Source organism: Ahaetulla prasina, chromosome 1 (assembly GCF_028640845.1).
Source record: "Ahaetulla prasina isolate Xishuangbanna chromosome 1, ASM2864084v1, whole genome shotgun sequence".
NCBI classification, from domain to species: Eukaryota; Metazoa; Chordata; class Lepidosauria; order Squamata; family Colubridae; genus Ahaetulla; species Ahaetulla prasina.
This window is the reverse complement of record NC_080539.1, coordinates 29,267,498-29,282,293: the sequence shown is the minus strand read 5'-3', so window position 1 is coordinate 29,282,293 and position 14,796 is coordinate 29,267,498. Positions and strand designations below refer to the sequence as shown.

The window sequence follows — 14,796 nt, the reverse complement described above, 5'->3', positions numbered from 1 at the left end:
CATGGGGTACCTCGGTGGTGGGGAAAATCTAGGGAGACCTAGTGCATCTTCCCACTTGTCATGGGGCCGGCTTCCAAAATGGTGCCCACCTCCAGGTTGGCACCACACGGCTTCGGCATAGGAAGGCCATGCTGTGGATTGGCTGCTTCCTGAAGGAGATCTATAGGAAAAAGGACTGAGCCATGTTAAGAGAGATAGGGAGGAAGGTGTGGGACCCAGTGAGGTGGGAAGAGAAAGGGCTCAGTCAATTAATTATTTCGGAAATACTTTTGCACAATACAAGGGGACTTAATTTAGCCACAAGCAAGGCCAGATCAATTTGAATTAAATATAATTGCTAATTAGATGAGTCCAGCCCATTTGTGTAGGTTCTCCACTCTTGTGTTCAATTCACTGGAAGGAATTCAGTTCTTGTTTGCTTTTTATTAAGATAGTAACAGTAAATGATAATTTTGATACAAAAAACACACAACTAGAGTGATTAGTAACTTTATTTTCTTTGTGGTATAATATTTCATAAGCATATGTTGCAACTTAATCCTATGCAAGCACTTGGCTCAGTATGTAACAGTATATAACAGATCTTGTTTTACTGCAACTAGACTGGAACAGTTGAATTTCAGGGAAGGCTTCTTACTCATACTGTTGACCAGTTCTTCTCCCAGACACTCTACTCTCTATCTTCACTGAACTTGCAAGAGGTGAATTCAAGCCAAGAATTTCTTCCGTTTCCCATTTCCTGTGATTAAGAAACATGCCTTTCTTATTTCCAAGTGACAATGCTATAGCTGCAGTCACTTTTACAGTCCTTTAAAAAGAAAACGTGGGCTGTGTTTGCCATGGAAAAATCTTATATCTATTCCAATTTATTGATATCTGTTTCTTAGGGAAGATGGAAAATCCTCCCTCTCCTTTCCAAGATGGGTCTCATTCCAGCATTTGGAATTTTAGCTGCTGAAACATTTCAAAGGGAAAAAAGCCTCAAATAATTGAGTGGGGATTTGGGGAGCAATTTGAGATCAATTGACTCCCAAGCCCTGCCCCTGCTAGATTCTTACATATTATATTTGAGAACTTAAAATATATTTTCTCCTCTCGCATGCAATGGAATGACTCTGAACAACTTGGCAAAAATTTCTAGTTCAAATGGCCAGATTTCATCTAGAACAGGACTGTCAAACTCCCAGTCTGTGGGCTGGATGCATCATGTGCTACCCACACCCATGCCTGGTTTAGTGAAGGGGGAAAAAAGTCCCGATACGTCACGTGACGCTGCGTGACAATGTGAGTTTGACACCCCTGATCTAGAACAGCATTTTTCAATCTTGGCAATTTTAAGAGGGGTGGACTTCAACTCCCCAAATTCCTCAGCCAGCAAGTCCACATCTCTTAAAGTTGCCAACTAGTAACTAGTAGGACTGTTAGTAGCTCGATTTCACTCCTCAAACGAATCCTCTCTCTCCTCTCTCTTCTTCCTCCCAAGTTTTGCTAAGTACATGCTTCCCTAAATATAAGATACTCCTGCTGTACCTGTCCTGCAAAGCAGAAATTTCTGCAAAAGGCTATTTCTTCACCCTTCTGTGACTGTATTTCAAAGGGAGAGAATCCTCTTCTTCCAGGCTCCTAGTTTCACAGTCTGCCATCTTAGAATGGCTGACTTTGACCCCCTGCCGTTGGTTCTGATCTGGTCCTAGCCTTGGTGACTTCTTTGCAGTGGCGCTCCGCAGCTTCTTCTTACGGCTCCGACTGGAGGTGTGCTTCTTGCGTTGCCTTTTTTGCTCAGCCTCTTTTTGCTGCAGCTTTACCAGTTTTTCAAAGCTCTTAGTGGGGTTTGTGTTATCAAACCAGTCCTGAGGGGAAGAGGCACAGTACAAATGCTGGACACACACTGATGACCTTGAGCAGGGGTGCGCTTCAAAAATTTTAGCAAGGGGTTCTCTGCCCAGTTGCTGGGTGGGTGTGGCCATGGTGGGTGGGGCCTAGCTGGCCTCCTCCACCATGGGGAGGCGGCTTTTTCCCCTCCCCAGGCTCTGGAGGCTTTCCTTGAGTCTCCAGGAGGGTGAAATCGGCTTCCCCAGGCTCCAGGGGCCTTCCTGAAATTCCCGTACTTCCGGTAGGCCCGTTTTTCGCCCTTCCCGAGCCTCCGTGTGCGCCCTGCACCTAACTGCATCCAAAATGGCCGCGGTGTGGCTCAGGCTGTAAGAAGCCTGTTATTAAAACACAGCTGCCTGCAGTTACTGCAGGTTCTAGTCCCACCAGGTCCAAGGTTGACTCAGCCTTCCATCCTTTATAAGGTAGGTAAAATGAGGACCCAGATTGTTGGGGGGGGGGCAATAAGTTGACTTTGTAAATATACAAATAGAATGAGACTATTGCCTTACACACTGTAAGCCGCCCTGAGTCTTCGGAGAAGGGCGGGATATAAATGTAAATTAAAAAAAAAAAATGGACCATGTGGGGACTCCTGGGAAAGGCAGGGTGGGCAGGGTCAGCCAGGAGTGGGATTTGGGGGTTCTCTGAACTGCACAGAATCTTAGCTAGAGGTTCTCCCGAACCCCTGCGAACCCCCAGCAGCCCACCCCTGACCTTGACTCTCAGCACAGGAAAATGTTTGAACCCTTGTCCCTCTCCCACCCGTGAAGAATAGGCAGAAAAAAGGCCTAAAACCATGGCGTGTGTGCAAACACACACAGGTCCATGCTTTTGAGACCAGCTCCTCACCTCAGAGTGCACAGTGTTTATGTGGTATTTGACCCCACTCTCAGACACAAACTCCTTCTCACAAATCAAGCACTTGTACTTCCCAGCCACAAACTCGCCCTGTAATTAAGGAAAGACAAAATCATGACCATTCCTAGCAATGACAGTGAACATTAAGGAAAAGAAGTGAGAATAAGCAAGAGGTTTTACTCTGGGGAGTTTTGTAATACTGTGGCTTTCCTCTTGACGCTGATCACATCTAAAGCATCATAACCCTTTTCCTATTCATGGGAAAATCCGAGTGAAACAGTTTGGAGGAAAAACAAAATTTTCTTTCTGTCCTCAAAGGCAGGGGCCTCCAACTTTGGCAACTTTAAGCCTGAAAGACTTCAACTCCCAGAATCCCCCAGCCAGCAAAGCTGGCCGGGGAATTCTGGGAGTTGAAGTCCACCAGGCTTAAAGTTGCCAAGGTTGGAGACCCCTGCTCAAAGGTAACGTTTTCCACAAACTAAGCAAGGGAGCCATGCTGATATCACTTAAGGGGGCAAAGTCTTACATACAAAATATGAATCTTTTGGAGAGGACAGGTCCGGCAGAAAACATGTCGGAATTGATCGTATGCCTAGTTTCCCCTGCTTCATAGGACTTTTCTTGGCAACAACTGAGAAGGCCTCCATACAAGCTTGTCAACTGATACATACCAGGGTGCAATTGCCCAGATGGGCCTTAAGACCAGAGATGCTGCCGTAGACACATTCGCAACCCTTGAGAGAAACAAAACAGAAATAAGGATCACTATGTAAAGGTCGAGTGACCTAGGCCGACAACTATGAGGAAAAAAAGATTTCACGCAAGCTATAACCACCATTGATCAGTTGGTGTGATTTTGAGAAAGAGGCTTTCCTTTGTGCCTGTAGAGGAGATATGACAGAAAGAGAGATAATAAAAAAAAAAATTCACAGATCTGCAGATTGTGCAACTAACTCCAAGGAGCCCTTCACAGATGTGTCTTATATATTTGGGTCAGTTTGGAAATAGGATGAAACTGTCCCATTAACTGCAGTTAATCAGGACCACATTTCTAATGAAATTGTGATGGGGACAAGAACTAATTTTAACTGCAAACCATACTCCCTGCTCACCAAATCCAATCTTACCTGGCGGGGGCTATAGTTACCTGGTTGGGGCAATGGACCCGTCTGTAGGTCTTTATTTCTGACCTCCACTTGCACAGAACCTCCTGGCTCACAGCAGGCATCCCTGGTCGAGTATATTTGAGCTGAGATAGGAGAACAGAACAAAAGCAAAAACTAAGGGTTCAGGAGCTGGTGCTGTCATCTCTATATATTCTTTTTAAATGAAGAAAACATCATCAAAAACATCATCCAAAAAGGACAACAAAGAATGTTCTTTCTGCGACAACTCAGTAAGCTCAAACTGCCCAAGGAGCTGCTGATTCAGTTCTACAGAGGAATTATTGAGTCTATCATTTGCACCTCTATAACTGTCTGGTTTGGTTCTGCAACCCAACAAGACAGACACAGACTTCAGAGGATAATTAGAACTGCAGAAAAAACAATGGCTACCAACCTGCCTTCCATTGAGAACCTGTATACTGCATGAGTCAAAAAGAGGGCTGTGAAAATATTTACAGACCCCTCACATCCTGGACATAAACTGTTTCAACTCCTACCCTCAAAACAATGCTATAGAGCACAGACACAAGAACAGTTTCTTCCCGAACACCATCACTCTGCTATACAAATAATTCCTTCAACACTGTCAAACTATTTACTAAATCTGCACTACTATTAATCTTCTCTTTGTTCCCATCACCCATCTCCTTCCACTTATGACTGTATGACTGTAACTTTGTTGCTTGTATCCTTATGATTTATATTGATATAATTTCATGATTGCTTATTTGTACCCTAGGACTATTATTAAGTGTTGTACCTTAGAATTCTTGATGAAGGTATCTTTTCTTTTATGTACACTGAAAGCATATGCACCAAGACAAATTCCTTGTGTGTCCAATCACACTTGGTCAATAAAAAATTCTATTCTATTCTATATTCTTTTTAAATGAAGCTGCCCTTTCTACCTACTGTGTTTGAGCCAATCATCCCCTCTTAAAAGACTTTTGATGTCAGGCAAGATCAATACCTAATCAAACTCACAATGTATATTCAGGCAGACAACTCTCAATTTGCCAGCAACTATACATATTAGGGTTAGGGTTAGAAAAATCTAACATAAAAGACAGAAACTGTTAGCAAGGCTAAAGCCAACTGGAATGGGTTATATTGATTACATGTCAAGGATGCCCAACTTGTAAAAAGACTCTGGGTAGTTTACAATAAAAAAACAACAACGTGAATACCCAGACAAAATCAAACTAAGAACTTCCAATGACCTCTACAAAAGAGACAGATAACTGCTGGTCATCAAAGTCTTGGGAATGATGCACAAAGTCCTTCCAATGACAAATTCTAATCATAAACATCCCAAATAGTCTTGCATTTCCCACAGAAAGAATGGAAAACGTTACATCAAGTTCATAAAGAGCTGCTTTTGTACATATAATTTAAGCAAAGCATGGTTTGCACTAACTCTGGGTTGATTTAATAATTTAACAATCTTCCAGCTACTTCTATTTAGTTCAGGTCTAGTTTCCGAGGATTATATAGCAAAGGGCTTCTTTGCTTCTCTCTATGTATGCAACATTCCAAGAAGGATGTAAATAAATCAGCTTGGATTCCCAGTCATGAACAAAGATTTGGGATTTATTTCGCAATCTCAAAAACAGGGCAAATTATACCACAAGAACTGGAAATGCCCCTCTCATCCTGGAAAGGCTCGATCATTGTCTGAAGGAATAAGGAAAAGTAGCTCTTCCCAGAACTTTATATACAGTCATAGCTACCAATAGAACTCTTGCCATGGATGCTCCACTGATCTGGAGTAACTAAAGAGCAATATGTGCCCCAAGCACCGATTTGCTCCTCTCAAACACAATTTTTACTTGTGGTATTTCATTTCTTAGCTACACAGACGTTGGACATTTCCCTCTTTATAGAACATGCAAATCTGGTACCTTCCGATCATCAGGAACAAGATCCTGCAAGACCTTCCTCTTTGGCCACTCTTTTATAAGTTCTTCATTAGCCAATTCATGCAGGTAGTAGGCAGCCACCTTAGCAGACTTCCTCTGGATTCTGCCTATGCTGCTTGATTCCATGCTTGGGTCCTTCAGAGGAGTTGTCCTGCTGTCTTCATGGAGAAATGACACCTGACAGGAAAAGCCAAGGTAACATTTGTTTCAGTCACTACTCAAAGACCTGGGAAGAGAATCGAACAATAAGAATTGATTCTTATTATAGAGCAGGGGTGTTAAGCTGGTGGCCAGCAGGCTGAATGTGTCACGCGTAGGCCACACCTACCCCAGCTCCACGAAGAGAAAAAAAAAGTCGTGATAAGTCATGTGATGGCAACGTGATGTGGTGAGTTTGACACCTGTTATAGAATCAGAAATACTATGACACAACAGCATTTCTGAATATTGTCATGGGCCTCGGGTTTTTCCTCCCCATGCCACAATTATCCTGTGCCCTAGTACAGGGGTCTCCAACCTTGGCAACTTTAAGACTTGTGGAGAGGTTGGAGACCCCTGCCCTAGTATGTCCTTTTTAGAAAAAAAAAAAAGACTTGAAATCCTCGTGATGACTCGTGAAGGCGAAGAAGTCAAGAGACAAACTAAAAGGATGCTCAGAAGCTTATCCGTTCCCCCAGCCATTCTCCCTAGGTTCAGTCCCCAAAGAACTCACAGGTCCGTGCTCAGATTTCAAGTGGTAAACAAGGCCTGCCTTGGACCGATACGCTTTATTGCAGTGATGGCATTTTAAGGCCATCTTCTCCAGTTCGGCAGCTGCTTTGCCACATTTCTGTGTGTGGTAGAGATACCCCATTATGCTGGTGAAGCTGCCTGTACATCCCTGTAGAAGCAGGCAGAGAAAAACAGTGGTCAGTTCCTGAGTCCCGAGAGAGAGAGGGGGAAAAAAATAGATGCATTATTTTTTCCCTACCTATGGTCAGAAATCCAGAAGACAAGTCTAATCCCCTGGCCCACTACTCCCCAAGAACAGGCAAAGGTTCTCTTCTTGGGACTTGGGAAAGTCCATCTGAGTTGTAAAGATGTCCCACAACCTTAGTAGCTGAAGCTCACCTCTCTTGTGCACTTGAGCTTCCCCATGCGCTTCAGGACTCTCCGCAAACACTCTCGCTCGCTCTGCTTATCCAACTGGCTGGCTTCCTTCCTAATTGGCTGCATAAAAGCAGAGAAGAGAAAGACTAACCCAGGGCTACTATTTACAGCAAATCAAAGGAAGTTTACCTTACAAAGAACAAGCAAGATAGGCACGGGACATTTAAAACCCTGCAAGTCAGTCACAGGAGGACCTTGGGTCTCAGTCCATTCTCCCAACTGGGCTCCATGAGGAACTTCTTGTTTTTTCAGTGCTGCTGAGGCATGGGGCCCGACAGGGGTTTCGGAACAAAGCACTGAGCTATTGTTTTAGCACTGCAATAAATTGCTGCAGAGGGGGTCACCCCCAATTTCCAAGTGCTAGGTAGCTTAAATGTTCAAGTGGACTATCCTGGGAGCACCAAGGTCTTTCCTAGACAAGACTTTTTATAGATATATACTTTTGCACCATACCAGGCTGTTGTGATCTGCCATGATGTGATACTTCATTCCTGCAAGAGATCGCAGCTGTTTCCCACAGTGCTGACATGTGAACATCTCCTAGGAATAGAAAGTGTTAAGACAGCCAAGAGTTTAAGCTGAAATGGTTATGTGCTAGCCCAGCTCTCCCTCCACTCAATGGTACTGAACGATGTTCGATCTTAGCGTTATAGAATATCCTCATTCTATACCAGGGGTCTCCAACCTTGGGAACTTTTATGCTTGGTGGACTTCAACTCCCAGAATTCTGATAAAATTCCCAAGGTTGGAGACCCCCGTTCTATACAATTAGGGGAATTTCACCTAAAACACCTTTCTTGCACAAATGTATACGTTTCAAAATACGGATTTCGAACTAAACTAAAAGGCAAATACAACTCAAAAAGGAAACAGTACCTAAAGGGGAAAAATCCTGGTCTTACATTTGCATTGTTGAATCTGAACTAATGATATCTTACCAGGGAATATTCATTCAATATGCAGTAACAATAAAATAGAATTTCCCTTTGGAGAAATTTTAAATATTTAAGGAAGAATTATTTAAAATAAAGCTGAAATCTAATATCTTTAGACGTGTTTATCGTGCTATTGCACTTTTTACATTGTGCAGTTTTATGATAAAAAGAATAGTATAAAACTGGAAATAACTAAGCAATCAAAATGATCGACTTTTGGATCTCTTCCACATGAGGAAAAATATATTTGGCATTTTTTAGTTTGATAAAGGATCAATAAAGAGGAAGGGGCACAACAGAAATACATATAAAATTAAATTTCTAATATATTATCTCATTCTGACCATTTCACTGTATATAAGCTGGTGTGTCCTAATCAGAACTTCAAAAGCCAAAGGAAACATGGTTTGGGATATGTTAGGGAAATAACTATCTGATCACCCAGACTAAAGATGAAATGTTGGAATAGCTGGACCTTCTTTGGATGTCCTAACAGAAATCACAGGGACTGTATTTCCCATCTCCTCACCTGGTGGCAATTTGCCATATGCTTTTTCAATCCTTCCACCGTCTTCCTCACTACACATCGGCAGATTGGGCAAGTGACACGGCCCTTGTCCAGAATCTCCAAGTACCACTGCTCTTCTAAGCTTCCTGCCAGAGCACAGGATGGTGATGATTCAACATTTTAATCTTCTCTGTAGGTAACCCAACTGGGCCTTCCTTTTGAAGAGCGACAAGGTCAGAACAGAACCACCAAAATGGCAGGGTTAAAGCACCTCCAGCACAATAAAAATGGTGGTGGGGGCAATTTAGTTTAGAGAAGTGGTGAGTAAAGAGAAAGATAGGAATACAAAATCAGGCATGGTGCAGTAGATGGCGAGAACGAGGACAGGCAAAGGAAGCATATATTCATTATGCTTATATGGGCTACTTCCTGGATTAGAGGCAGAGTACTCCTACATTCCAGCCACTGCAGAGGAACAAAGTTCATGTCCTGCTTATGGAAGCAGAGCCAATGAATTTTAGATGATCTTGGAAATGAGCTAGATCAAACCTTGATGAATACAGGATCCAACTTAGAGTTTTATTAATAGACAGCCAGCCAATTTTTGTCAAATAATTTCCAGCAAGACAACCCAGTATCTCCCAATGTGTTCCTCTATCAAACAAGAATTGGGTAAAGCATTATTTCGACTCGATATGTCTTTTGTCTAAGTCAACTACAAAGTATTAAGAAGTGAGGCTATTCTCTCAGAAAGATTTTGGCTGCAATTTGCTATGCAGAGAAAGACGTTCTAATGAACGTCAGAGAAGAGTTGTATTGGCGTCATTTGTCTCTAGAGCAGGAGTGTCAAACTCAAGGCCCGAGGGCCGTATCCAGTCCATGGGATGCTTGGATCTGGCCCAGGGGGCCACCTTGGAAACAGCGAAGGACCAGCCTGTGGTGCCTCTGCCAGTGAAAACTGCGCTCGGGAGGGCTGCGTGCAGCCCCCACCCCACCCCCGAGCTCTGTTTTTGGCTGCGACAGCCTCTGCAACGAAATGGAGCTCAGGAGGGTTGGACTTCTGCTTGCAGAGCAATCGGGCTACCACAGATGCCCCCAACATGAGTGACATCAAGATGCCCGCCCAGGCCCTGCCCCCCCGCAGGTCAAACACAATCCTGATGCATCCCTCAATGAAATCAGGTTTGACACCCCTGCTCTAAGGCATCTTTCTTTCCAAAATTAAATTGCTTTGCCATTATCTGCAAAAATAGCTTTGCCTGAAAATGTCCCAAAGGTGCTTTTTTTTTTTTTTGGAATGGCAACTGGACTTCCTTGCATTTTCTTGAAGATGTTTCACTTCTGCAAGAAGCTTCTTCAGTTCTAAGTGGGAAAGGAAGGATTTATACTCGTTTCAATCAGCCAGTTGTTAACACCATGAGAGTCACTGAAATCACTTGGGGGTTAATCCGTGTTTCCAGAGTACCTGAATCAGAGTGCAAAGGAGTATGGAACCATCTTGGGACTGCTGAAAGGACTGCATTGTAAACAAGAGATTTTGTTTCCCCAATGTACAAGTCTGCAATGCCTCACTGCATTATACTACATATTCAACACTGTGCTGGGTGTTTTGTCTTTGGAGTGGACAACCTCGTTTCTCATAGCGAAAGGAGAAAGAGAAAGAACAAAAACACATCAACGAAGCACTCAAAGCTTGTGGCTATCCCAACTGAGCCTTTGTCAAATCCACAAAAAAATCCAGTAGGAGCACTTTCATTACAGAGAGAGAAGAGAAGCAACTTTGTCATTTCATTCCATTGAAGGAGCATCATAAATCCTTCCTTTTCCACCAGTTAGCTAGAACTGAAGAAGCACCTTGGAGGAGAAATGAAATGTCTTCAAGAAAAAACAATGAAGTCCAATTGCTGTTTGAAAAAAGGCTCCTTTGGAACAACCATGACTTGGATGACTGAGAATCTCCACAGACCTTTGCCTGAAAAGCACTAGGTAGGATTTCTCTTCTTATAGCTTTATGTAGGTATCTTTAGTATTGCATTTATATTGATACTATTACTAAGCCTTTGGCAGTATAGTAATCCTTTTTTAGCTGCACATGTAAAACGCCAAGTCTCCTTTTCCAATTCTTCTGGAAAATGGAAAGATGTATCAGCTTTTTCCAATACTGTTAAGTCCTAAATTGTGATAGCTTTTAACTGTTATTTCTACAATGTTCATATATTCTTTCTTACAAGAATTTTTTATGGGATTCTGCATCTTACCTGCTGCATATGTTGATGGTTCTGACTTTCTAGAGCACTTTTTGGACTTTGGACTAGGTTGTTTTCCCACTGGCTGTCTTTTTCCTGGGAGAAAGGCAAGCACTTGTGAGATTTTTCATTTACACCTGAGCAAAACTCATCTAAATACTGAAGATCCTCAAATTGGCATTACGGAAAGATAAAAGAAAAAGAAAAAGTAGCATACACAGACTGGATCAACTTCATCCATCAAAGGAAACAAATATTTATGGTCTCCTAATCTATGCCAAACAGAAAACTGGGAAAACTACTCTACTCACCAGAAACTTTTTGCTTCTTTTTGGGAAGTTGTTTGTACTCGTCTTCATCATCTTGTTCCATCTTATGCTTTGCCTTGGAGTGAGAATCTCCAGCTTGGGAGAGATACCAAGATAGATTTTTTATATTTACAGATTTTAAAAAGGAAATATAGGTTTAAGATATATGCAGCTATAGTCTAAAATGATTTTGTGTATGCATGTGCCTTCAAGTCAATGTTGACTTTTAGTGACTTCTTGGACTAGTGGTCCCTATAGCTTCCTTGGTAATATTTTTAGAAGTGACTTGTCACTTCCTCCTTTCCTACAGCTGAGAGAAAGTGACTAGCTCAAAATCACCTAGGTTGCATCATGTCCAAGATGGGCATAGAATTTACAGAACTAACCCTAACTTCAACCATTATACTAAACCAACTCTCCTAATAAAAACATCAATCAAATAATATCTACATTTTGTAGTTGTTTGCCCAGTCTCTTAAAAAGATTGAATTTAACACAAAATAAAACTAACTACAAAGTGGCTATGCAAAATGCCAAGAAGAAACAATCTTATTATCTGAGCTCATGACTTCAAGTTTGGGTGAATTAGTTAACCAGCTAAAGTATCCGTCGCTACAGTTGCATTGTAAATAAAAATTTTAGGCAGACAATTTTCTTTTGCTTCCTTTCTCCTTTTGTAATCAGACTACATAATAATCAGATATATAATAATGGTTTCAAATTACTGAATTAAAAAGAAGCAGTGACAGAATAGGTCATTTGCACTCACAGACAAAGGATGCTGTACAGTATCTATTTCTACGTGGGACTATTACATATGAATATGATTTTAACAAATCGTTAGAAACTTACAACTCTCTAATCAAGAGAGAGCAGGAAAACATGATATATTCCAAATGGAGAAATATCTTTCTAATTCTAAGGAGAGAGAGACCGAATATATTTGTTATAATATTATTATCATTCACTTACGGTTATAATTTACCATCAGATTCCCCAAACATTCCCAATGGTTTACAAAATATCCAATAAAAACATAGAACTAGTACACATTATACATAATACATTATACATAAACAAATAAAATCCATAAGCTCCATTATGCCCACATTATTTTGTTTGTCTTCAAAACTCATCCATACCTTTTTTCTCCTCTTCCATAACAGCCTTGGCAGAAGGCTTCATCCCTTTCATCTCAAATCAGTACCTGGCCCATGAATGGCTTCATTATGTCCAAGGCCTGTCCTTTTAATTGCTGGCTCTGAGAAGAGGAGAAAGCATCACTGTTCATACAGTCCCTCACCAAGCCATGCTAAGCTTCACTACTTTTAATATTGGGTCTGCTTTTTGTGTGTGTTCTACCTAGTAAGCAAACTAAGCCTATGTGGTCAACTTGTGGTTCAATTTATCATGCAAGCTCAGAAAATGGTTTAATTTAATGACTAGTAAAACACTGCAAAGTGTCAAAACAACTTCAGATGATAATCAGTGTGTTTATTATTGGAAAGAGCATGTAAGCAGAAATTATAAGGAGTTGAGTTCTCCAATCCTTTACTGAGTTCCTTGGTGACTTCAAAAAACCTTTCCATAGTGCACACACACACACACACACACACACACACCGATTTCTAACTAAGTAGCACTTTGAATTGAAGCTGAAGTTAAATAAATGCTGTTCCTTCAGAACCAATTTCTGATGTAATCCTTGAACTGAGAGAGGCCTTTTAACCACAGAGTCCCATCCCCTATTCAACAGACATAAATCATCTGGTCACATATAGATTTTAACTGTTACTATTTTACAGATTTTTTTTAAACAATGCATTTTATTGGCAATTTTGGAAGGGCATGGAACCTGAGCTTTGGTAGCCATAAACTGGTTGGTTTCATTAACTATGTTTTTTCTAAATTTTTACTGTACAAAGGTCTATAATTATTAGTTACCTTAAGTTTTAATTATTTTTCAACTGGCTATATGTTGTGTATCTTGCTAAAAGGCAAGCTATGAAAATTATCATTATGAACAGAGGAAGGTTGACTTAGCCTTCTATCCTTCTGAGGTCAGTAAAATGAGAACCCAGATTGTTGGGGGAGGCAATATGTTGACATTGTAAACCACTTAGAGGGGACTGCAAAGCACTATGAAGCAGTATGTAAGTCTAAGTGCTATTGCTATATTGCTAATATAAAATGAAAGCATTCGTAACAGATAGCTATCCAGTCTCTGCCTGAACACATCCAATGATTGCTCCATTTACATGCCAGTGTTTCTCAACCTCGGCAGCTTCAACATGAGTGGACTTCAACTCCCAGAATCCCCCTGCCAGGCTAGCTGGTAGGAGAATTCTGGGAGTTGAAGTCCACCCATCTTCAAGCTGCCGAGGTTGAGAAACACTGTTCTATACACATTACCTAAAATTTCAAGAGCTATATGCGATAGAAGAACCACTTTGATGCATTGGTTAACATGCATCCGGATGGAAAAGACCATGAATTTTAATTCCACTTCAGGCACAAAGCCATCTGGGTAACCTTGGGTCAATCACTCTCTGAGCCCTAGGAAAGAAGCACAAGTAGTCCTCGACTTACAAACATAATTGAGCCCCAAAGTTATGTTGCTAAGTGAGACATTGGTTCAGTGAGTTTTGTCCCATTTTTCGACCTTTCTTGCCACGCGTGTTAAGTGAATCACTATAGTTTATAACAGAGGTTCCCAATCTTTTTCGCCTGCGGCTCCCCCGGAAATCCGACCTGCAACTGCGCATGCGCACCAGACGCCCCAGAAATGGCGCATCAGCGCCAGACCCAGCGGGCGCAGATATTCCGCGGCGCCCCCATGACGATAGCGCGGCTCCCTGGGGGGCCGCGGCTCACACTTTGGGAATCACTGGTTTATAAGTTAGTCACCCGGTTGTTAAGTGAACCTGGCTTCCCCCACCCCCTTTGCCTGTCAGGTGGTCACAAAAGGCGATCCCAGGACACTGCAACTGTCATAAATACGAGCCAGGTGCCAAGCATCTGAATTTGGATCCCCACCATCCACCTGCAAAAATCGGAAATGTGACAAACGGTCATCTAAGTCACGTGTCCCACAGTGCTGTTGGACACTTTGAGCGGTCGCTAAACGAACCGTTGAAGGGCGGCCTGTAATCGCAAACCACTCCCGGAAAAACCTTGCCACAAAAGGGCTCCAAGGAATCAATAAACCGACCCGAAGACACAAAATAACGCAGTGTAAATAATACGTTACAGACCCTGAAGCTGCCGAAATCCGACGGTAGGCTAACCATTCAGTTAAATAGGTAAATAGGCGGAAACGTACAAAGGCGCTCAGCGAGCCGTCCGTCCCTAAACTCAAGAGGGAAAAACACCGCGAAAACCGACGGTTCCAGCAGGGCAGAAACCAGTGGGTGGGCGGCCGGCTAAACTACGCAATCTTCGCTCCGCAAGGGCCACGAGCCTCGCTCTCTAACGGACCCCTCGCTTAAGGGAACGGCGGAGCTCCGACCTCCTTCCCAGCAGCCGCCCGCCCACCCCACCTCCGCCCGCCCGTCCGTCCGTATGACTCACCTTTGCGACAGGTTGCTTTTTCTGCGCGGCGATCGCGGCGCGGGATCCCGAGGATCAAGGAAATGGGATCCCGGGGATCAAGGAAATGGGATCCCTTAAGCTAGAGAGCCACGCAAAAGGAGGAGGTCCTTTAAAAACAGCACCCAGCCCGACGACCAAGTCCTCCCACTTCGAGCCTTAGAGGAAGCGGAAAGAGGAGAGGCGATTGTTTCCCCTTCCTGGTTGCCTAGGTGACGCGGAATTCCATGACGCAAGCGCCGCTTTG

General features: G+C 42.6%; 1 protein-coding gene across 1 annotated transcript; it reads right to left on the bottom strand.

Moving 5' to 3' along the window:
• Positions 1-473: 473 nt before the first annotated feature.
• ZNF512 (zinc finger protein 512) lies at positions 474-14,706 on the bottom strand. The gene is made up of 14 exons (XM_058164625.1): positions 14,532-14,706; positions 12,104-12,222; positions 10,965-11,057; positions 10,666-10,749; positions 8,429-8,553; positions 7,418-7,504; positions 6,926-7,024; positions 6,528-6,695; positions 5,798-5,992; positions 3,878-3,979; positions 3,402-3,464; positions 2,722-2,820; positions 1,531-1,850; positions 474-739 (listed from the first exon to the last, which is right to left on the bottom strand). Exons 2-13 carry the CDS (start codon positions 12,153-12,155, stop codon positions 1,563-1,565), a joined length of 1,455 nt encoding a protein of 484 aa, XP_058020608.1. The 5' UTR covers positions 12,156-12,222; positions 14,532-14,706; the 3' UTR covers positions 474-739; positions 1,531-1,562.
• Positions 14,707-14,796: the final 90 nt, after the last annotated feature.

What these genes read in the sequence shown, in the direction of transcription:
- ZNF512 (XM_058164625.1), bottom strand. Translation starts at nt 12,155, where the DNA reads ATGAAAGGGATGAAGCCTTCTGCCAAGGCTGTTATGGAAGAGGAGAAA. An exon ending in ATCTGGGCAATTGCACCCTG is followed by an intron (nt 2,821 to 3,401) that starts GTATGTATCAGT and finishes CCTTAATTACAG; the next exon opens with GGCGAGTTTGTGGCTGGGAA. An exon ending in TAAACACTGTGCACTCTGAG is followed by an intron (nt 1,851 to 2,721) that starts GTGAGGAGCTGG and finishes TCTTCCCCTCAG; the next exon opens with GACTGGTTTGATAACACAAA.